Source organism: Liolophura sinensis, chromosome 6 (genome assembly GCF_032854445.1).
Source record: "Liolophura sinensis isolate JHLJ2023 chromosome 6, CUHK_Ljap_v2, whole genome shotgun sequence".
In the NCBI taxonomy this organism is placed as follows: Eukaryota; Metazoa; Mollusca; class Polyplacophora; order Chitonida; family Chitonidae; genus Liolophura; species Liolophura sinensis.
In genome coordinates, this window is record NC_088300.1 from 75965230 (window position 1) to 75988841 (window position 23612).

At 39.7% G+C, this 23612-nt stretch overlaps 1 protein-coding gene across 4 annotated transcripts in view; it reads right to left on the reverse strand.

The window, feature by feature from the left end:
* LOC135467994 (Kv channel-interacting protein 4-like) overlaps window positions 1–15497 on the reverse strand; it is a 220930-nt gene extending 205433 nt beyond the window's left edge. Inside the window, exons 1-3 of one of the 4 annotated variants that reach the window (XM_064745979.1) lie at window positions 15415–15497; window positions 15229–15327; window positions 9008–9031 (exon numbers count right to left, since the gene is read on the reverse strand). In XM_064745979.1, the coding sequence (XP_064602049.1) occupies window positions 9008–9031; window positions 15229–15327; window positions 15415–15463 (172 nt within the window). In that variant the 5' untranslated portion in view covers window positions 15464–15497. Of the gene's footprint in view, window positions 1–9007; window positions 9032–15228; window positions 15328–15414 lie in introns of those variants that run through there. The other 3 variants (XM_064745980.1, XM_064745984.1, XM_064745985.1) reach the window with 3 other exon arrangements.
* Between the last annotated feature and the right edge of the window lie 8115 nt (window positions 15498–23612).

A 23612-nucleotide genomic window follows, 5' to 3' on the forward strand; every position in this document is an offset into this window, starting at 1 on the left:
GGCGATGAGGATGGCAGTGACTGTGGCTGACTGATCAGGCCAGGGTTAGGGCTTGGGGGAGTCCCCTGACAATGGGTCTCCGTCTTACTGTTTGGGGTAGGTACCTATACATGTATATATACATATGTATAGATCAAGAGATAAGGCATCCAGCCAGCATCAGACAGAATTAACGCCTTCTTGCCACACGGATCCACAGCCTCCTAGTCTTCATGGCCTGTCCTATGAAAACCAACTTATCATTTTATTCATAATTGATTCATTGTCGGTTCCTTCAGCAGTGCTTCTAAGAGGGTGCCTTCCTCGTAAACAAGTCAGCTGCACGGAAGGGTATACCCCTGGACTTCGGGCAAAGCTTAGCCCCAACCTATAGTAGCCCAATAACATTTACAGGTCATACAGGCCTAGGCCTTGATGTTGAGCGACACAGTGCAATAAAGACCACTGACCATTACCCTGTTGTTTCTGCTACATTGGCAATATTAGGGATTACACTGACCCAGATAGTCTCGTACAATTAATGTACCAGGACTACAGAACGGTACCATCGCAATTTTATATTTCACCAAAAATAACATTAGAACTTTTGCTCTCATATTTACATGTATTCACAGCACATCTCCATTATCATTACCATCCAGCCCTGTTTGGGCTATGGTTTCCATTATCATTACCAACCAGCCCTGTTAGACTATGAGCATAATCACCATTACCAACCAGCCCTGCTTGGAATATGGTCTCTGTTTAGACAATTATCATTATTACCATTACCAATCAGTCTTGTTTGAGTCATAGTCACCATCTGATTACCAACCAGACTTGAATGAGCTATGGTCACCATCACCAACCAGCCCGGTTTGGGCTATGGTCACCAACACCAACCAGCCCGGTTTGGGCTATGGTCACCATCACCAACCAGCCCGGTTTGGGCTATGGTCACCAACACCACCCAGCCCGGTCTGGGCTATGGTCACCAACACCAACCAGCCCGGTCTGGGCTATGGTCACCAACACCAACTAGCCCGGTTTGGGCTATGGTCACCAACACCAACCAGCCCGGTTTGGGCTATGGTCACCAACACCACCCAGCCCGGTCTGGGCTATGGTCACCAACACCAATCAGCCCGGTTTGGGCTATGGTCACCATCACCAACCAGCCCGGTTTGGGCTATGGTCACCATCACCAACCAGCCCGGTTTGGGATATGGTCACCAACACCAACCAGCCCGGTTTGGGATATGGTCACCAACACCAACCAGCCCGGTTTGGGCTATGGTCACCAACACCACCCAGCCCGGTTTGGGCTATGGTCACCAACACCAACCAGCCTGGTTTGGGCTATGGTCACCAACACCAACCAGCCCGGTTTGGGATATGGTCACCAACACCAACCAGCCCGGTTTGGGATATGGTCACCAACACCAACCAGCCCGGTCTGGGCTATGGTCACCAACACCACCCAGCCCGGTTTGGGCTATGGTCACCAACACCAACCAGCCCGGTTTGGGCTATGGTCACCAACACCAACCAGCCCGGTTTGGGCCATGGTCACCAACATCATTGCTTATCAGACTTGTTTGAGCCACAGTCACCATCACCATTACTAATTTTCAACCAGCCACATTTTGTTTCCAGGGTAAGATATTCTTGATCAACAATGACCTTTCCCCTTCATGTGGTTTCTACAGTCACATAAACTGCCCAGTGTCCAGTCATCTTGATCTCTGCTGACCTCTGGTCAGCCCTCTTATAGTCAGACCAGCCTGGCTCCACAGGTTCAAAGCCTGTCTTCTCTCTGTTACATTAATTAGACCTTGGGTAGACTAGCTAACCAAATAACTGATGCTGTCAATCTCTGTTCACTCCCACTGTCACCTACAATTAAACCATGCTCACTCAAACCCAGAAACCACGTACCCCAACCTCACTAACCAAACACGAACAGCAGAACGCCCTCCAAATACACCACTGATCCCCTGGTCAAAGGACTTCATCAAATATTCTTTCCCTTCTACTTCACACTGTTCCTGTCATGTCCAATACCAGATGCATCATTTAGGCCAATGCAATGGTCAGTCCAAAATCCAATAGCTTCCAAAGGCAGAATTTCAGTGATAGAAGAAACTGTCCATTGCTGAACTTACTGGACACCTGAGAGAACTTCCTATTAGTCAGTAATTTGTGATCATACACAGGCATACATTTACGTGTATGTCTGAGCGTTTGGCATAATACAGATGATGTTACACATACATTTACATGTGTGTCTGAGTGTTTGTTTGGCAGAATACAGATGATGTTACACATACATTTACATGTGTGTCTGAGTGTTTGTTTGGCAGAATACAGACGATGTTACACATACATTTACATGTGTGTCTGAGTGTTTGTTTGGCATAATACAGACGATGAAACACGTGCACTTACATGTATGTCTGAGCGTTTGGCATAATACAGACGATGTTACACATACATTTACATGTGTGTCTGAGTGTTTGTTTGGCATAATACAGATGATGTTACACATATATTTACATGTGTGTCTGAGTGTTTGTTTGGCATAATACAGATGATGAAACACGTGCACTTACATGTGTGTCTGAGTGTTTGTTTGGCATAATACAGATGATGTTACACATACATTTAATGTGTGTCTGAGTGTTTGTTTGGCATAATACAGACGATGAAACACGTGCACTTACATGTATGTCTGAGCGTTTGGCATAATACAGACGATGTTACACATACATTTACATGTGTGTCTGAGTGTTTGTTTGGCATAATACAGACGATGAAACACGTGCACTTACATGTGTGTCTGAGTGTTTGTTTGGCATAATACAGACGATGAAACACGTGCACTTACATGTGTGTCTGAGCGTTTGGCATAATACAGACGATGTTACACATACATTTACATGTGTGTCTGAGTGTTTGTTTGGCATAATACAGACGATGAAACACGTGCACTTACATGTGTGTCTGAGTGTTTGTTTGGCATAATACAGACGATGAAACACGTGCACTTACATGTGTGTCTGAGTGTTTGCTTGGCATAATACAGATGATGTTACACATATATTTACATGTGTGTCTGAGTGTTTGTTTGGCATAATACAGACGATGAAACACGTGCACTTACATGTATGTCTGAGCGTTTGGCATAATACAGACGATGTTACACATACATTTACATGTGTGTCTGAGTGTTTGTTTGGCATAATACAGATGATGTTACACATATATTTACATGTGTGTCTGAGTGTTTGTTTGGCATAATACAGACGATGTTACACATACATTTACATGTGTGTCTGAGTGTTTGTTTGGCAGAATACAGACGATGTTACACGTGCACTTACATGTGTGTCTGAGTGTTTGTTTGGCAGAATACAGACGATGTTACACGTGCATTTACATGTGTGTCTGAGCACCTGTTCGGCATAATACAGACGATGTTACACGTGCACTTACATGTGTGTCTGAGTGTTTGTTTGGCAGAATACAGACGATGTTACACGTGCATTTACATGTGTGTCTGAGCACCTGTTCGGCATAATACAGATGATGTTACACATACATTTACATGTGTGTCTGAGTGTTTGTTTGGCATAATACAGACGATGTTACACGTGCACTTACATGTGTGTCTGAGTGTTTGTTTGGCAGAATACAGACGATGTTACACGTGCATTTACATGTGTGTCTGAGCACCTGTTCGGCATAATACAGACGATGTTACACGTGCACTTACATGTGTGTCTGAGTGTTTGTTTGGCATAATACAGACGATGTTACACATGCATTTACATGTGTGTCTGGGCGTTTGTTTGGCAGAATACAGACATTACACGTGCATTTACATGTGTGTCTGAGCACCTGTTCGGCATAATACAGATGATGTTACACGTGCACTTACATGTGTGTCTGGGCGTTTGTTTGGCAGAATACAGACGATGTTACATGTACATTTACATGTATATCTGAGCGTTTGTTTGGCAGAATACAGACGATGTTACATGTGCATTTATGATGCACACCTTCCATTGTGTTTTATCATGAACACTTCCCATTGATTACCATGTAAAACATGAAGCAGAACATCTAGGAACCATTTACCTACACGTAGCTTACATTTCATATTTCATCTACTCTGTCATCTGTCACAGTCAAGCATCAAGCAGAACATCTAGGAACCATTTAACTACATGTAGCTTATGTCTCATGTTTCATCTACTCTGTAATCTGTCACAGTCAAGCATCAAGCAGAACATCTAGGAACCATTTAACTACATGTACCTTACGTTTCATGCTTCATCTACTCTGTCATCTGTCATACAGTGAAACATCAAGCAGAACATGTAGGAACCATTTAACTACATGTACCTTACGTTTCATGTTTCATCTACTCTGTCATCTGTCATACAGTCAAGCATCAAGCAGAACATCTAAGAACCATTTAACTACACGTAGCTTACCTTTCATGTTTCATCTACTCTGTCATCTGTCATACAGTGAAGCATCAAGCAGAACATGTAGGAACCATTTAACTACATGTACCTTACGTTTCATGTTTCATCTACTCTGTAATCTGTCACACAGTCAAGCATCAAGCAGAACATCTAGGAACCACTTAACTACACGTAGCTTAAGTTTCATGTTTCATCTACTCTGTCATCTGTCACATAGTCAAGCATGAGGAAGAACATCTGGGAACCATTTAACTACAAGTAGCTTACGTCTCATATTTCATCTACTCTGTCATCTGTCACACAGTCAAGCATGAAGAAGAACATCCAGGAACCATTTAACTACACGTAGCTTACGTTTCATGTTTTATCTACTCTGTCATCTGTCACACAGTCAAGCATGAAGAAGAACATCTAGGAACCATTTAACTACATGTAGCTTACGTTTCATGTTTCATCTGCTGTTTCATGCTCAGTCATCTGTCACACAGTCAAGCACAAATGATTAATGCTGATCTATGACATTAACCACATGTACATCAACATATGACTTTTGGGCTTAGTTTATAATACACATGCACTTAATGCTGCGCATACCAATAATGAATACAGTAATAAGACCATATGTACATGTTTCTGCAATACCTGTATGTTCCTAACCATACAGATCTGACCGTGCAAACAGTGCAATCTAAACATGCACATGTAAAGATTCCCATACTTCCCACCTCCATGGCCATTAGAATAGTCAGCCTGTTCATGCTCATGTAATGGCCCTGGTAAAGTACAAGTTGCATGTCAATATACAAGTACATGTACGTAGTTCCAGAGTTCTTCAGACAGACAAGTCCATGGGGCTTTGGGAGATCTGTCCTCATGTACACACTCATGATCAAGACTTACGTCATTGGGTTAGTTAGAGCAAGCCGCATATTCAAAAGAACCAGACCATTATGCCATACCACCAGTAAAAAGTGTAAATTAGAATCAATACATTAAGTATTAAACTCTGAATTGCCAGCAGCAATACTTCCAAAGACAGCGTGACACATTCGATCTGTCAGCTACATGTACAATGTATCATACAGCTCTCCAGAGTTTTGAGCAAGCAACACGCTTCTCAACCCTTGTATAATGGCAACTTTGTTCCATCATAATGAAGTAAACAACATAAATGCACTTCTCGCAGAAGAATGCCTGTAGGGAATTTTTGTGTTCCAACTGACTAATGAAAACAGTTCTGGACATGATACATGAATTCATACTGTATAATGCACGTTTTGGTTTGCTCACATCAGTGGATGCCAGTACGTACACCCTTCTCTGTAGTACACACCCATCCCTACAGAGTAAACCTAAAAAAATCTTTTACAAAAATATAAATTGAAATGCAATCTTAATATCAAGCCAAACATTAATTCTATCACATATCTATCAATTTTTCTAGAGTTTACGGTAAAATAGTGATTTTCTGTGTACCTGTATATGTAGTGTGAGTCTGCCAGTGGTTATGTTGGTTGGCAGGCAATGAACTCTGAGGATGGTCACATACTACTGCTCTGATGACCAATCTAACACATTAACTCACCGCTTAGAGAGAGACGTTCAGGCCGTGTCAAGTCTAACACACTGCTACACCTTGCAGTTTTTTGTCAGGGAAGAGGCATCTGTAATAACAATAACTTTCACCTGATGGCATGTGAGTGCAACTACGATCAACACACTGTAGCACACAAATACTGAACTGAAAAGCTTACGTGTACTTACATGAATGTCTTCAGCCCAAAAAAACTCTATGCTAGTCACACAAAATCTTTCAAACAGAAAAGTTTATTGGCTATCAGACAAAATGTCTTGGACAGAAAGGCTTTAACTGCCAGGTTATCACACAATTTCCTGAGCATGCAGCTTTATTCCAACATGTATGGCCAGAAATTAATCCATTATTAGTATCACAGATGGTAAGAAATCTTACAGATGTTACCATCAAAATGCACAAGTAACTATAGCCATATTTGCCATCTCTGATTTAATCTCTGTACTTCAAACAACATGGAGAAGAAAGCCTTAAAGTTAACCAAAATGCATCCATCTGCATTCAATATGTTTTATCAGGCTATCTTCTGTATTTTAACAAGAGATGCATTCAAGTTTAAGATAATATACTAGTGCATCAAACAAATTGTTGCATTTGGTATCCTATTTGGTATCATATTCGGTGTGACTGTTTCAGATTTAGATGAAATCAGAACAAAAAGATACATCTGGTTCATGAGTAAAATTGCAAACTTGCTTAGCTGTTCCAGGTATGGGTTTTTACTAGCTCTGAGATTGGTGGCAAGGCCATGCATGTTCCTGATAACCTAAGTGGGAACAATGAAACAGGTCTCACGTCCAGTGTTTTACAAACTATATCATACTATCACTAGCTACACATTAACAGTGAATCCCATGCTATAAGCAACACATTAATTCTTGAGTGTGATAATAAACAACAATCAATTAAATAAAAGTTTCAATGGTATACTAACTGTAGAAATCTAGAAAAGTCACTACTGTACTTAAAACTTTCCTGAATATGATATTTTCCGACTTTTCCTATGTTTTAACACCCAATCCTCTACTGCAAAACAGTGCCAAATAATTAATCAATGGGTCAAAAGAAACAAACAAATGTATGTATGTTCCTCTTATCATCTGGACAGAGAAATAAACAATTCACTACATTTTTGTAATAATATGTAAGAAGTAATTTTGACACAATGGCCTATCTCGAACTTGTAATGGAGTGTTTTCAGTCTGGTAGATAATTACATCCTAGCTATCTCTAAACCTGTTTGAGAGACAACAATCAATATTATAATGCAGCCAATATACATTCAGAGACACTGACTACCATCAAGTCTCAATGGAGATAATCTAATTTTCAGTGTTTTCCAAAGTATAACTGTAAAGCAGTTCCTTGGGAGGTCTGAAGGTCTTTTTCTATCCACATCACAATCAATGTCCTGTCTCTATTGATAATGCATAGAGCCCGCTTGATCAATAGGTTACTATAATGTTGGCAAGAGTCTCAAGCCTTGCTGTTCCCAGAGTCAGACTGCTTGGAATCTTGCCTAGTTTGCAAGGTTATCAAAAGCTTACAGTGAAAAAAACACTGTGCTATACAAAAAGTCACAGCTAAATGAACTGGCCAGATGAGCTCCCATCTTACTCAACTTGTCAAACATATGAACAAAAGTATTATTTCTATGCCTCAATCAAGCAGTATTCTAAAATGTGTAAGAAAGTAGAGAAAATGATTCCTGCTTGTCAACATTCAGAGACCACAATTCACTACAGGGCAAATTCCTGAAGGACAGATTGTGTAAACAGTATTAAAATCTTGTTTATTCTGAGAAAAACATTTTCATATACATGTAACTTCAAGTCAAAACAACAATCCTGAAATGACAATTAACCTTAAATCACAAACTTAGGCTGTACTCTACTTTTACAGACCAATATAACATAATCAATTAACTGTGCATAGGCCTTGACAATTTAAGGTGTATCTATTCTAAGCGTAAGTTTAAGGGACCAATATGTGACCAAAATTATGCGGATGCATGACATAATGCTCACATGCTGATAGAACATGCTATCTAAACGATGCAGAAGTTTCCAAATGTAATCCCAGACATATTCTTCATAGAGCAACAATAACACTTTCTGTCAATATGACATGGCATGTCGCTTTTTATACGGCATGCAAAATACAGTGGGCATTGCTTAATTCATATCCGATAAAGGATAATCATCTTTCAAACCGGCTTTCTAAGCCTCTGGAAATGATCTTAACACATCATGAACAGTTTGACTGAAATACCATATTCAATGGAGACACAGAAGTTCTTGAAATGACAATCTGTAAAGGATGGTGATAATCACAACCTTATGTGCTGTAAATAATACAACTAAGTCTATGTAGAGCACAAAGCACCCCTAATGGAATGCAAACAATATCAAATCTAAAAGATTCTCTGCATGCAAATCACATCTAGTACTACTTGTCCATTTGTATTTAGGTCTAAGTGGTACCCCCAAATCCCCCTCTGCCACTTAACCCAAAGATGTCAAAACATACACTGTGTTTGCCAGATGGTAGTTCAGACAAGAACCAAAAAAAAATGCATTAATTTCAACTAAAATATAGAAGAGAAACCTCTATACGTAACAGAAGTTGTTGAAAGTCCCTCTAAAACAAATGTTCTGTAGAGATACAATGTAAAAACATAACTAAGATGTTATGGAAGCAAAAATATTACAAATCTCCTCGAATCAGGCTGCTACATGTAAAAACATGTCTGCATTCAGCAATCCCATTTCAATAAAAATGGAGTAGAAAAAAAAAACAAATTAGATGAAAACTAGAATGAAGATGTCAATTTAACATGCACATTCGGCAAAGTCTGATCCTGTCCACATGTAGAGCAGCCAGTGACAAAAAATAAACTGTGTATGATTGAAAGTTTTAACAAATGTTGAATTGTTCTTACCTTCTGATGACGTGGATGCTTGTTCTGGAGAGGGAATAGGCGAGTACAAATAATGGTTAATAATTCACACAACAATAGCAAAAGATAACACAAACATTTGTTTTTAATGGTTCTATTCCTCAACAAATGACCTTGCATCTCACTTATTTTACCCACAATTCACTGTAAAGAAGAATGTTAAAAATAAATCATCCATATGATCCATTTAGCTGGTAATTACATTCAGAATAAAGGCTAGTTAAGGCTAGTTCTACATATTATATCCTTCAAAACATTTGATTTTTAGTCATAACTCAACACAGTTCTAAAATGAAACGAGACTTTCCAATCATGCTGTGGCTTTAAGGCATGTTTGAAGAGAATTGATGACTTCATTTGTTCCACTAGGACCTGCCAAAATTATCTCTGTCTCGTCTCGCCTCACATTAAACAGCTCTGTCACCATCCTGGTGAAACTTCTCGCTCTGATATCAGGATTTAGGAAATAAGCCTGTTATGTGAAGTAGTCTTTGGTAAAAATCAGTATTGATTCTGGAATTTCTTTTTCCTTTTTTTTTCTCTGTTCATCTTTGGAGAGAACACTTGTGCATGGTTCTAATCACCGCTGTCAAACACTGCATCAAGCTGCAGTCTAACATTATCACATATGCAGAAGATTCAAAGTTCAAGATTAGCTGGATCTCAATAAAAACAAACCCTGCGTAATTATCAGAACTGTGGGTGGGTAAGCTCTGCAGTGCTCAGTACAAACTCCCAGATCCTCCATCCCCACCCCTGGCACAGCAGCAACAGCTGTGCCCATAGGGTCACAAGCCCTCATTCATCATTAAACCATATCAAACTATGCACATATTCAACATGTCCTACATATGCAGAATTACATACTTAACACTTTTTACAAGTTCTTCTGAATCAGTTTACTTCTAATTGATTTTCTCAATATATATATATATATATATATATATATATATATATATATATATATATATTGTATTTTTTGTTGTACACATATAAGCTAGTAAAGTCATAAGCTTTACATCTGATATTTGTTGATGTTGATCAACAAAAAGACTTTCAAGTCTTGGCTGATTATTTTCCTATTCCACCTGACATGGCTCAGTAGTTATTCATTTATTGTACGTTTGTCTGCTTTGCAGTTATGGTGTGCCTTTGTTTTGGACAAAAAGTAATACCATTGCCAGTCCACTAGTTCACAAAATGCCTGCTTTGTCTGGCTTGCCATTCCCTGTTTGAAAGCTTTGCCAGCCTATTTTGGCTTAACAGTGAGTGTAGTGATTCACCGAGTGCTTTGTCAGTCCAGTCATTCAATAATTGTCTGGATTAATTGTATGTTTAGTGATTCACCGGTTGCTTTGTCAGCCTATTCCTTCACAAATTGTCTGGCTTAACTGTGAGTTTAGTGATTCACTGATTGCTTGACCAGTCCAATCATTCACAAATTGTGTGGCTTAACTGTGTGTTTAGTGATCACTATTTGCTTGCCAAATCAAATCATTCACAAATTGTCTGGCTTAACTGTGTGTCTAGTGATTTGCTGACTGTTTGGCCAATCTAATCATTCACACAATGTCTGGCTTAACTGTGTGTCTAGCTATTCACTGATTGCTTGCCCAATCCAATCATTCACAATTTGTTTGGCTAAGCTGTCTGTCTAGCGACTTGCTGAATGCTTGGCCAGTCCAGTCATTCACTTATTGTCTGTCTAGTGATTCAATGATTGCTTTGCCAGCCTAGTCAGTCACAAATTGTCTGGCTTAACTATCTGTCTAGTGATTCGCTGATTGCTTGGCCAATCCAATCATTCACAAATTGTCCGGCTTTACTGAGTTTGCAATGATTCACACATAAATGTCTTTGGCAGTCTATCACAAATTGTCTGTTATATCTGTATGGTTATTAACAAATTGTACATTACCAGTATGTCTGTCTAATAACTGACAAATTGTTCATTTCGTTTGTCTGATCACTGACAAATTGTTCATTTCGTTTGTCTGACCACTGACAAATTGTTCACATTTTTTGTCTGATCTTTGTCAGATTGTGCATTTTTCACCTGATAGTCCTTAAATTGTTCGTTTTGTCTTTCTGATAATATCTATCCACAATTGTTTTCTTTCTGTCTGGTGGTTCATTTTTAGACACATTTTTCTCTCTGGTAACTGAAAAATTGTCCATTTTGCCTGTCTGCATGGTGACTGATAAATTGTTAGTTGAGATTTGTCTCTCTGATGATTAACAAACTGTCTTTTCTGTCTGATGACTGGTCAATTGTCTGCAGGGTCAGTCTGACGATCCATTAACAATATTAAAATCCTTATGTGACTAAGTTACTGGTATCACACGGAATTAGTATACTGGACTTTTATGTGACTAAGTTACTGGTATCACACAGAATTAGTATACTGGACTTTTATGTGACTAAGTTACTGGTATCATATGGAATTAGTATACTGGACTTTTATGTGACTAGGTTACTGGTATCACACAGAATTAGTATACTGGACTTTTATGTGACTAGGTTACTGGTATCACACAGAATTAGTACAATGGACTTTTATGTGACTAGGTTACTGGTATCACACAGAATTAGTATAATGGACTTTTATGTGACTAGGTTACTGGTATCACACAGAATTATTAACCCTACCTTTAGCTTCAAATCCTGTCTAGGGTAAATACCAGTGATCTCTGCATCAAGATGATAGACAGATCAGGTATCTTAACAGATATTACTAGGTCGTGTTTACCTGCACAAGTTTAATTTTAAGCTGATAGAGTCCGAGAGTAATTTGATTATTAAATTGCCACTCAGGAACTGTTTTGTTCTCTTTCAAGAGTGAGAGAGTGAATCTGTCAGCCACAAGTGTCACCCTGTGATGGACAGGCTATCCTGTCCACACCTACAGCATGACTAACCTCCCACACACCAGCACCAATTGGCAGACACAATAAACTTCCACCACACAGAGGATTCCTGAGAGACAAAAATTGACCAGCCCATGATTAGTCACTGTCAGAAAATCACAGCATAAGACATGCTTTCGTGTGACAATGTTCACACCAAAATTGAACACTTTGTTAGATGAGTACGTACAGCGGTTATGTCTGTGGTGATATGATTCAGAGCTCAGCTCAAGAATAAATTTGACTGCTTTCACAAACTTTCAACTAAAATCCTTGCTGAATGTTTCCCTAAAGCTATATGCTCTATGAATTAAATTTTTAAAAAAAATGAATCTATAATCTATGGGCATATTTTTGGAAACTTTCTGTTTCAAATTTGATCTCTGTTGTTAATTTTTTTTAACAGATCCCTCATTTAGCACTACCATGTGTGACAGTTTAATACAGGTTCCTACTGGTAACAGTTGTGACAGTTTAATACAGGTTCCTACTGGTAACAGTTGTGACTGTTTAATACAGGTTCCTACTGGTAACAGTTGTGACTGTTTAATACAGATACCAGGTTTTACAGTTTAATACAGGCTCCATCTTGGTATTAACAGGTGTGGTAGTCTAATACAGATTCCTCTTGGTAACAGATGACATTTTAATACAGATCCCTCTTGGTACTAGATGTGACAGTTTAATACATATCTCTCTTGGTAACAGGTCTGACATTTCAATACAGATCATTCCTGGTAACATGTGTGACAGTTTAATACATATCTCTCTTGGTAACAGGTCTGACAGTTCAATACAGATCATTCCTGGTAACATGTGTGACAGTTTAATACATATCTCTCTTGGTAACAGGTCTGACAGTTCAATACAGATCATTCCTGTAACATGTGTGACAGTTTAATATCAATCCCTCTTGGTAACAGCTGTGGCAGATCCCTCTGTGTAGCACGTATGACAGTTTAATACAGATCCCTCTTGTAACCAGACATGTTAACACACCAGTTTATTAAACAGCTACTGTCTAATGGCAAGTGTTAGTTTAAAATGTTATCAAAGGTCAGTCTCATGTATGAATCATTGTAAAGCCCAAAAAAAGTTTCCCTGATGGGTGTCTCCAAGTCACCAGTTTCATACAGATGTGTTGAAGCTGCAGGTACATATACATATCCCAACTGTAGCCTGATAACATGTGTCACATGTTGTACAGATGTGTCAGTTTCAGGTATGTGTCAAGTCTCGGTTGGGATACAGGTGTGTCAGTTTCAGGTATGCGTCAAATGTCAGGTGGGATAGAGGTGTGTCAGTTTCAGGTGTGTGTGAAGTGTCAGGTGGGATACAGGTGTGTCAGTTTCAGATATGTGTCAAGTGGGATACAGGTGTGTCAGTTTCAGGTATGTGTCAAGTGTCAGGTGGGTTACAGGTGTGTCAGTTTCAGGTATGTTTCAAGTGTCAGGTGGGTTACAGGTGTGTCAGTTTCAGGTATGTGTCAAGTGTCAAGTGAAATACAGATGTGTCAAATGTCCGGTGGGATACAGGTGTGTCAGTTTCAGGTATGTGTCAAGTGTCAGGTGGGATACATGTGTTTCAGTTTCAGGTATGTGTCAAGTGTCAGGTGGGATACAGGTGTGTCAGTTTCAGGTATGTGTCAAGTGTCAAGTGGGATACAGGTGTGTCAGTTTCAGGTACGTGTCAGGTGGGATACAGGTATGTCAGTTTCAGGTATGTGTCAGGTGGGATACAGGTGTCTTTCAGTCAGCCATGTTTGTCTGATGTAAATAGGTCCTTGTTGGTGTCAGTTCAATGCATACATCGTCAATACAAGTGTCAGACAAGGAAGAGCACACAGATGTCTGTATGACGTAACCATGCTAGTGTCATAGCTACATACTCATCCAATGCATCTCCCCCACAGTGTTTTCATCACTGTTCCCTCCAAACAATTAGTATGGCACTGTTACATATATCCTCAAACTGGCATGTGTTATTTCAGTATTAATGTGTTAACAAATTAACCCGCATATGTGCATGAACACTTATAAATTGTAGAATATCTTCTTTATCACTACATATAATGAATTTGATCAATTTGTCATTTGACCCAGTGTTGTCAGAAGTTTAGAAAATGTACCATCATGCTGTTGCCATGGAGTCTGACATATGCACACCCAGAGTAAACTGCCAACATTCATGATCCATAATTCCCTGCCAAAACACATGTGATCACATGTACAAGAGGGCTACAGTGAGTAATAGTTTAAGAGGTATAAAACTGAGGTCTATAGTCAAATAATCTGAGTGTCAAATAAATCCTTTTTATATTTTATATTAAGGCGAAATGTCAGGATTTCCTTCTCTAACAAAAGTGACATCTCACTGGCTCAGTCAGACATCACTTTTCTTACCCAGATGCCTTGACTTCAAAAAAGAAATATTTTGTTTTAGGACATTCCAGTCCACGCTCAGTGCAATGGTGTCATAAAACAAGTTCACTCAACACTGTCACGACGTCACACTATACAGAAGTCTGTTAAGGTCTACCACTAAAAACACTGCTTAAACTTGTACAAATACACAAAATCATGATATTGTCAAAATATAAATAATTTATAGAACATTGCACAGTGAAGACTGATTATCATAAATATTTTTCTTGTGATCGGTGAATATGAAAACCAACTCAACGCAGTCACATTTTCACCTCTCACTCGAAAAATATTTCTTATATTCAACCTTCACCGTGCAATATCCTCTACATCATTAATATGTTCTGAGTGGAAAAGTAGAAATTTAACCAATGCATAATCATGATGGTGTTCAAGAAAGAAGAGTGATTTGAGCATCATGCCCACAAAATTACAAAAGAAAAATTACAAAAAATAATTGAAAACAAACTGCATTAATGCCCAGGTGATTTCATGGTTTCTGGCACACTCAAATCAGCTGATGTACAGCGCATCCAAAACATGGAAGGGTTTAATTGCGCAAAGGCTTCCCGCCTTCCGTGTACGCCTACTGTGGAAGCTGAGAACGTGATTCTGCGCCTCCCACCCTCATGGGCCCCAACCTACACAGATGTGTCAATGAGGCCTGTCCCTCCACAAGAATTTACCTCACATAGCTTAGTTACTCTTTGAAAATTATCAATGGAAATTGACAGTAATGTGCAACTGCACGATACTAGTAGCAGCAACGCAGATAACTGAAGTGCCTAGCCCTGACACCAACGCCTAAAGAGAGGAAGAGGAAGCGAAGTGCCCCTAGAAATCTTGTCGGTAAGCCTTATTTACGGCACTTACCCGCAGCTCCCGAACCGTATGATGTTGTCGATTGAAGTCGACGACGGGAAAGAGAGTGACGTCGTTTTCTTAGCCGCAGTCTCCTCAAAACCTGTCCCACTGCAAGAACAAGTCACGTATAAACCCAAAGATCCACAAATATAACTGGCAGCGCGAGGTCAAGTTGTTAAATGGTAATTCACTTACTTTTGGTAGTCCAAAATTTGACATTTTTCCGTTCTTCCCGGCTACCCATAACGGCGCATGTTTTCAGAGATGGCTTGATGACGTCCCTCTCTTACAGGTCAAAGGTCAGGCATTCAGCCGAGCACGTGGCTTGACTGATAAAGTCTTGACCAAGCACACTCGAAGTAGACCCGCTGTACAAGAACTGCTACCGGCGTGGTAACACCAAGAGCATCCACAGGAAAACCAATTCAACGACGATAAACGTTGGCGAAGAAGTGTGTTTTATGTCTAGGTGGAGTTAAAGATTAAAATTGGCGACCAGGGTAGCGTGGGACCGCGCTGGATTCGGGAGTGACTGGCGAGTCGGTTGGGGAATAGCTGCTACAATGCTGTACGTATCGATTCGGGAGGCGACTGACTGTATGCGTGTGAGGGGCTGTCTCCCTGCATCCTGATCAGCCCACCAGGGGAACCTGATTTACAGTTATGCTTGTTTGCAAATCTAACTTGTAAGGATTGTATTTGTTGGGAGAATATGGCATATCTCTAGAGTTATTGAGTATGAGGCTTAGGGTTGTCTCTGGTGCGCTATTGGCAGTTGACTCCTGGTTACATAGACTCGGTAGAGACCGCTGTAGTAGGCATCGCCCTGGCTTCCTTTGCTCAGAAGAGTGCACATGTAGCTTGCGTAGGCTATATGGTAATACTAACAGCATGAATAGGGCCTACAGAATGAATTTATTTCAATACTTAACAGTGCAATATAGCATTAGACTTCAGTTATTATGAGCGTGGTGTGTATAATAATGGCACGAATTAGATTTAAATGTACACTTAAAGTAATACACCCACCAACAGTTAAGATGTAGTATATACATTCTAAATGTGAAAAACATGTAGATATATCGGTGAACGATAATGGCAGTTATAAATCAATCCTGAGATGTAAAAACTACGTGTAGGCCCCTATAGATGGCGCTTGAAGACTTTAATGTTCATTTCAAAGCGAACGATAGATTTTTTTAATTTTTACGTGTAGATTTGGTGTAGATTAGTACCGGTAAGGGATTGTGAGTGGTCGTGGTGTGTGCATGTAGATTGGTGTTGATATTAGGTTAGTGCATTGTATGTAGGGCTTTAACGTGTACATACAGAATAGACGCAAATCACATAATGGTTATGTGCAGACATCTATGAGTAAACAAAAACCAGACGTCTTATTTTCTGGAATAGTCATTAAATATTGACTTCAGCTCAAAGACACTATAAGTATATCCTCTCTATATTCCAAAGGATGTGTTGGCGCGCATGAGCCACCGATCATATATGTGTACTGCATCATAGTAACGGGTACCTTGACCTTCCTGGAACCACACGAGCTGATGGTGCGTGTTGTAAAAAAAAAAAAAACAACACTCGACCAGGCTAGGGCCACGGACCGAAAATCCCGAGCTTCTGGTGCCCTAGGTCACCATAAATCTCTCCGTGTCGCCAATTATCTTGTATGTTCAATGATTGGGATGTATTATTATAGAACCGTGTTTCCCAGAGTAAACCCTTGACGTGGAATCTCTTTTGTGTGACAATCATCGCTATATTCATGCCGACTGTATTGAGGATAGAGAGGTTCGCTTGGGTAATCACGGTTCCGTCTGGACACGGCTGGGGAGTCCACAAGACAGCAGTGATAGGGGCGGTGTGGAGGCGGGAACACACAATAAGGGGCTTTGACTGACCGTCAACCTAATCCTATATACCAAAATAATACTGATATTCGCCATCCAGCCTTATAACACGCGGAGATATGCAATAGGATGCCATGCAAAACGTAGGGGAACGCTGAATCAGTGCACTGAATTTCACCAACACAAAGCGTATATATATATAGCATCACTTATCCCAGTGTTTAATTTCAAGGAGATTATGACGTTATTTATGACAAGAGAGCACATTTATTTATGGTCTGAAAAAGATGTTCAAGATAAATGACGGCTGATAAATGTCCATTTATTCTTTGTTTGAGGTTGTTTTGGGAAATGCCAATATTGTAGACATAATGGTATAAATATATATTATTTATGTCAACAAAACAAGTTAATGTGCACCCGCCATATCGTTCGGCATCGGATTGCCCTGAGTATCTATTTGGTCCTCGCTGTCGTAGAGGGAAGAAAAAGTAATAAATTGATCGGATTTAACCCAATATGCCTGTGTATGGTATTATGTTGAAACTTTAACGTTAACTTCATATGCTTAAATGGATCTGCGTCTTATTTCTATTAAACAAAAAGCAAGGGCCTACGTACAGCACAGTGCTATGTTAGCATATATATATATATATATACTTCTGCAGTTGATGTAGTCCGTTTTTCCTCTTGATTTTGTGTTTTTGGTCAGATTATTGCCTTGAGGTACAGATTGTGACATGTATGTCAAGATGACTGCATGCGTACAAGACCATACCAGGCATAGACACTGACCGTTGCTGTCATCATTTAAGGAACTGTACAGGATTAAATTATCCGCCCACATATATACAGTAATGAATATGGATTCCTTTATAAATACACACTAATGTCTTAACTCTCCTCAGAGGGTTATATGAAAGATGTATGATATTTGGAGAGATTACGGGTGGCTTTGCTTAGACCTGGATATAGGATATAATTGCATGGGTACAGTACTGTACGGGGAGCACAAGACCCCATGCAATCATATAATAACCTCACACTGCCTTATTACTTTGACCAGACTGGTGGGTTCCTTTCCCGGCCAGACTTCACATTGATAATTTCCACTGATGTCCGTTCCAAGTAGGTCAGCAATATGAGTGATGTGCGAGATCTTTTCCATACATCACCCTCGGGGAGGCGTCAAAAATTCGGGGAGTGCTCCAGACGCTGTCGTGCTACTCAGGGGGGGGGGGGGGGGGCCTGTTTTGTGGCGTGTCAACGTCCTCTGACAAGACTTTCCACCTCAACTTTCCCTTCTCTGTCAACTCAGATATGTGTCAAAGAATTTTCCAAACTGTTGTCCGGTCCTGATGACCTTTCCTGACGAAGTTCCGACCTTGTTATGGCCCTTCACCGCGAAATGGCTGAAATTCTGCCGAAGTGATGTTAAAACGACCATCATTCATTTATTACAATGGCCAAATGTATAATGGCATGACGTTTACTTTGCCGAAGAATGCTCAGTAGGTTTGTAGAAGGTTAAATATCTATGTATAGGGTCTGAATGGTGTTTCCAATTAAAATCCATCGCCATGAAAAGTAAAGTCGCAGAACTAAACGAAAACACGGAACATATCATTTCTCCTGGTACCGACAATCGCACGATGCAGCTAAATTACAGTATCCGGTACCGACAATCGCACGATGCAGCTAAATTACAGTATCAGGTACCGACAATCGCACGATGCAGCTAAATTACAGTATCAGGCACCGACAATCGCACGATGCAGCTATATTACAGTATCAGGTACCGACAATCGCACGATGCAGCTATATTACAGTATCAAGTACCGACAATCGCACGATGCAGCTATATTACGGTATCAGAATTATAGTTCTGACTAGGACTCAGTCACTAATGACGCCAAATGCCTCGACAACAGTAATTATAATAATTAGGCAAGGGGAAGGTAGTCGAATAATGTATAGTTATAACTATACTTAACAAGGACAGTGCACACACAAAAAAAGGATAGGAATTCTGCGATATGAGTTGTTGTCAAAGTAATCGTGCATGCAGGATTGATGCTCGATTTGTATATCGGGCGTTTCAGTTAAAAAGTCGGCAGACACTTGGTGAACAAGTGTTGGTGGATTATGGTTCACAAGGTGGAATAATAGAGTTAATATCCTGAGGGCGAGTGGGTACTGCGCCTGGATGAGAGCAGCCTCCGCGCTGTTTTACTCTGCATCGCTCACTGGCATGAGAGATTTCCTATATCACTGCATAGTTGTGAAGTATTGCAATTCTGAATCTGCATAGTAATCAAAATATATGGGATTAAATATGACAGTTATGAAAGGATGGCGTGCAGTAGCAGTCCACCCCAGGACAAGGGTTTAGAGAGCCAGGGAATGGCCCCTGTGGCACGGAATTGCACCCCTGGGTCACCGGATCAGTCATCTCACCAATAGGAACACAGCATGGTCATTCTGAGCGGTACACGGAATGTTCTCACACCAGAGGACAAGCGAGGTGGGCTTGCGTCATCAAGGAAAACTAATATCACAATTATTACCATATACAAAAATACAGAGAGCAAACCCAGATCAGCAACGACAGTGTGATAGTTGGCTAATGGTCACACTTAACCGATGGAATGCGGCCTCGTGTTAATTTACCTCTGGTATGGTTTTATTTTTACTGTATATGACATACAAGACAATAAGGTAAGAGAATGCCAAAGAAGTCACACTGTTGGTGTCCCACAGATCTGGAATGCTTTAATTGTATATACTAAGAAACACAAAAGTAGTTTGATACACTAACATTTACTAAATTATGTCTTCGGTAAATAAATAAATAAATTTCCGTGCTGATTTGCAAAGGGTTAGATCTAAAAGGAAAAGAAAACATAATGATGCCATTTAGAAATATTTTTCTATGATGAGTATTTGGAACCACCTTTTGTTGTTTATCGTCGTTGTCTGGCGATGTCGCATAAATCTATTTGAATGTAAATTTGTTGTTTATATCAACATCCATTTAATCTGAATTATTATAATATTTATGAAGATATTAAAAATATAAATATGATCAAAATCGAGGCTGAACACATTTGTGTTCTAGCTCAAATATATTTATTAAACATGTGTTACAGCCTCATTTATAACATTATTACACAAGGACTATGTAACAAAAGGTGGTCCCAAATACCCACCATACAAAAATTATTTTCAAGTGTCTTTTTCTCTCTGAAGGAAAATCGAAAAAAGACCACATTTACTACTAACTTGTCGTACTGTTTCATCTGAATTTTATGTATTTTTTCCGTTTTCTCCACCTTTAAAATGATGGAGATTCAAAATTCTCAAATGTGCAAAGATTGTGAGGGGAAAAAGTGATATGGACATTACCCATGATACTGTACATAGTAGACTGCATGGAGTATTTTGGAGAAACCTTATTTTACCATGAACTGGAAAGACGGTGAGCAATCAGAGCACATCGTGCTCTTAATATCTGTGGTGACAACACATATAAGCTGGAGCAGCCAGTAGGGAGGTAATGCTACTAATAATTGGAGTGGTTTTCACACAGGTCCGTGATAGGACTGTGCTCTTCCCGCTGGAAACCTGGGTATATTCAGCCCGTGTACATATGCACACAGCAGTCTTCCTGACTGTTGACACCTTATCATTATTCCGGGAAGTAGGTCGGCTATCGGGATCGCTCGTGTCCAAGACGATCATTACTCACATTATTAAGATATCAAGATTGTATATATAAGGTAATGTCTTGTCACTAGCCATCTGCTGCAAAGTAACAGATGTATACAAGAATATACCGAATGGCCGGGTTTTGCTCTTTGCTGTCGATTTCTCGCCAAATACAGGCTGATGGAAGCACTAGCCGACAGATCTTAGCTGGCTTCTCGACTTTTGTACTAGAGATAACGCATCATTTTGCTCACGTTCTGTGGAATGTAAGGGCTTCAAATCATTCGTTCGCCTTTGAACCGTACTTTGATGCTTACCTCGTGTTTTGGGGTGCACATTTCCGCTGGTGAATTACGATGGTGCAGTGTGTGCATATATATCACCTTGCATGCTCCTCACGGCGCATGTCTCTCAAGGCTCGCTTTACATCACTGCCACCACCAGACAAGCTGGGCCTTTGAACCTTGTGCGACGCACGTGAGCTTGTTTAGGCTTAGTCTCACCGCCATGACCCTCGCGCGTAGCTATACTTCATCAGCATTCATCAATTCATTCATCATATCAAATGTTGGTTAGCATGATATTTTGCATTCTTTAGATAAAGGGAATGCGTATGTATAACGTATTATTGCAAACAGTTTGAGATCGTGTTTTTGTGTTTTATGACATCACTTCCTGCCTCATCATCGTGACACCAGTGACTTCGGCGTTGTTCAAGATTTTTTGTACAAAATTTCCTAGTGGTGGCAGTGATATAAAGCGAACGCAGATTGCGGTGCATGCGCTGTAAGGAGTATGATCACATTGGTGTATTTTATCATATACAGTGATCTGCCCTGTTACAGAACCTCAGATATTTATTTATTTAATTTTGGTTGGTGTTTTAAGCCGTACTCAAAGATATTTCATTTATACAACGTCGATCAACATTATAGTGGTAGACAACCGGACAGAGGCCGAGGGGAATCCAGGACCATCCGCTTAGGAATTTCAGAGGTATTAAACACAGGTTAACATGTACAGTTTTGTGTGTATGCGTATTGATATTATATGCACAATTCGCATTCTTTTGAATACAGGAAAAGTTTGTCCTAGGTGCTTGTTAATGGGCTTATAAATTCGGTATTCACAGCATAACCTGGTTCTTAAACTGCCATTGTATAGGCCCATATATACCTTTGATGTTGGCATGAATACTGGATTTAAAGCATTTTTGAAAATTTTGGGAAACCTACATGAATCTTGAACAACAGTGATCAAAGGTTTTTCTTGTGCACATTCCGCATATATTTACTTTGAAATGTTACAGAAAATCTATAAATAAGGCGTAGATACATTTCCAGGACTACCATGAATACGGTTCAACGATCAGACATTACAACACCATCAAGGTAACGCGGGAAGACTTGCAGTCTATAAATAGCATTTCCGCGGTGCTGGATATTTTGCGTTCAGCAATCAATATTCTATTATAGGCCAGAATGTACAATTAAACTGAATTTAAGCTTTAGGCATATAGAATAACCCCTGTAACGAAATCTCTCCACATGTGAATCTCCAAGCAAAGATTCTTTATGATTAAAGGCAATGTTACCCCTGCACGTGAGGTAAATCTCTATGAATAGCGCATTGTCTGGTATATATGGTAATTGGTAGTATGTAAATGAAGCAAATTTTGGGTAACACGATTGGACGTTTATGTTACGAGTACATATAGCCTTTCCAGATGAAGTCCTAAAAAAAGTGACACAATATAGTCTTGCGTTTATACCAATCACCATGAACCAAGTATAAACCCAACTGGCCTCTTGGAACAACTGTTGAGTGCAGTTCAGGACCATTGGTCTCGGTGCACTATGCCAGACAACCGCCTGTGTCATTAGCTGTCCATTTTTAGTCGACTAAAGCCTTCACTGAGTCTAACAATAGGATATCATGTAATCATACCAGGATAAATGTAAGGAATCATCATCTGAGGAAAGTGGGCTTGGAGATTGATGGCGAGAAGGTTGACGAGTCATTTACACCTCTCATGGGTCATGGGTTCTCGGGATTATCCCGTGTAATGTACGAGTCACAAGGAATCATTGGCTAACCGTTATAACAATTCAATCGTTCCGAGATGAAATTTGTGCAACTTTAGATGACATAACATTGCACTTATGACAGTCTTTACAAACGACCAGTGGGTCGATATAGGCCTACGCTGCTTTAAGCGCACTACCCAAGCTGCATCTTTCGTGAAGGTAAAAATCCAGAGAACATGAGAATTTATAACAGATTAGACATTAACCATAAATGAATCCATTATCAGCACCAAATATTACACTTAACTCCAATGGAATTGTCTCTGGACAGGTTATATGGTTTTCACGGGTAGCTGTGAACACTGGCAATGCGTCAGTCATATGCCAGTATGGAGTGTGATACGACAGATGATATTATGTACTGATGGTGTGGGTTACGTGGATTTAAAATGATGACATCTAGATTAAACTAATAAATAAACAAAACCAGATAAATATATAAATATCCTATAGTTACTGGAAGCCTAGTCCACGTAAAACGATACGGGATAAAGTCCCACTCATATAAACTTACCACAGTACTGAATAACGTCTTTTTCTACCTCATAAACACATTCCATTCATACTTACTACAGTACTGAATGGCCTCTTCTACCTCACAAAACAAATTCCACTCATACTTACTACAGTATTGGATAACCTTTTCTACCTCACAAAACAAATTCCTCTCATACTTACTACAGTATTGGATAACCTTTTCTTCTACCTCACAAAACAAATTCCTCTCATACTTACT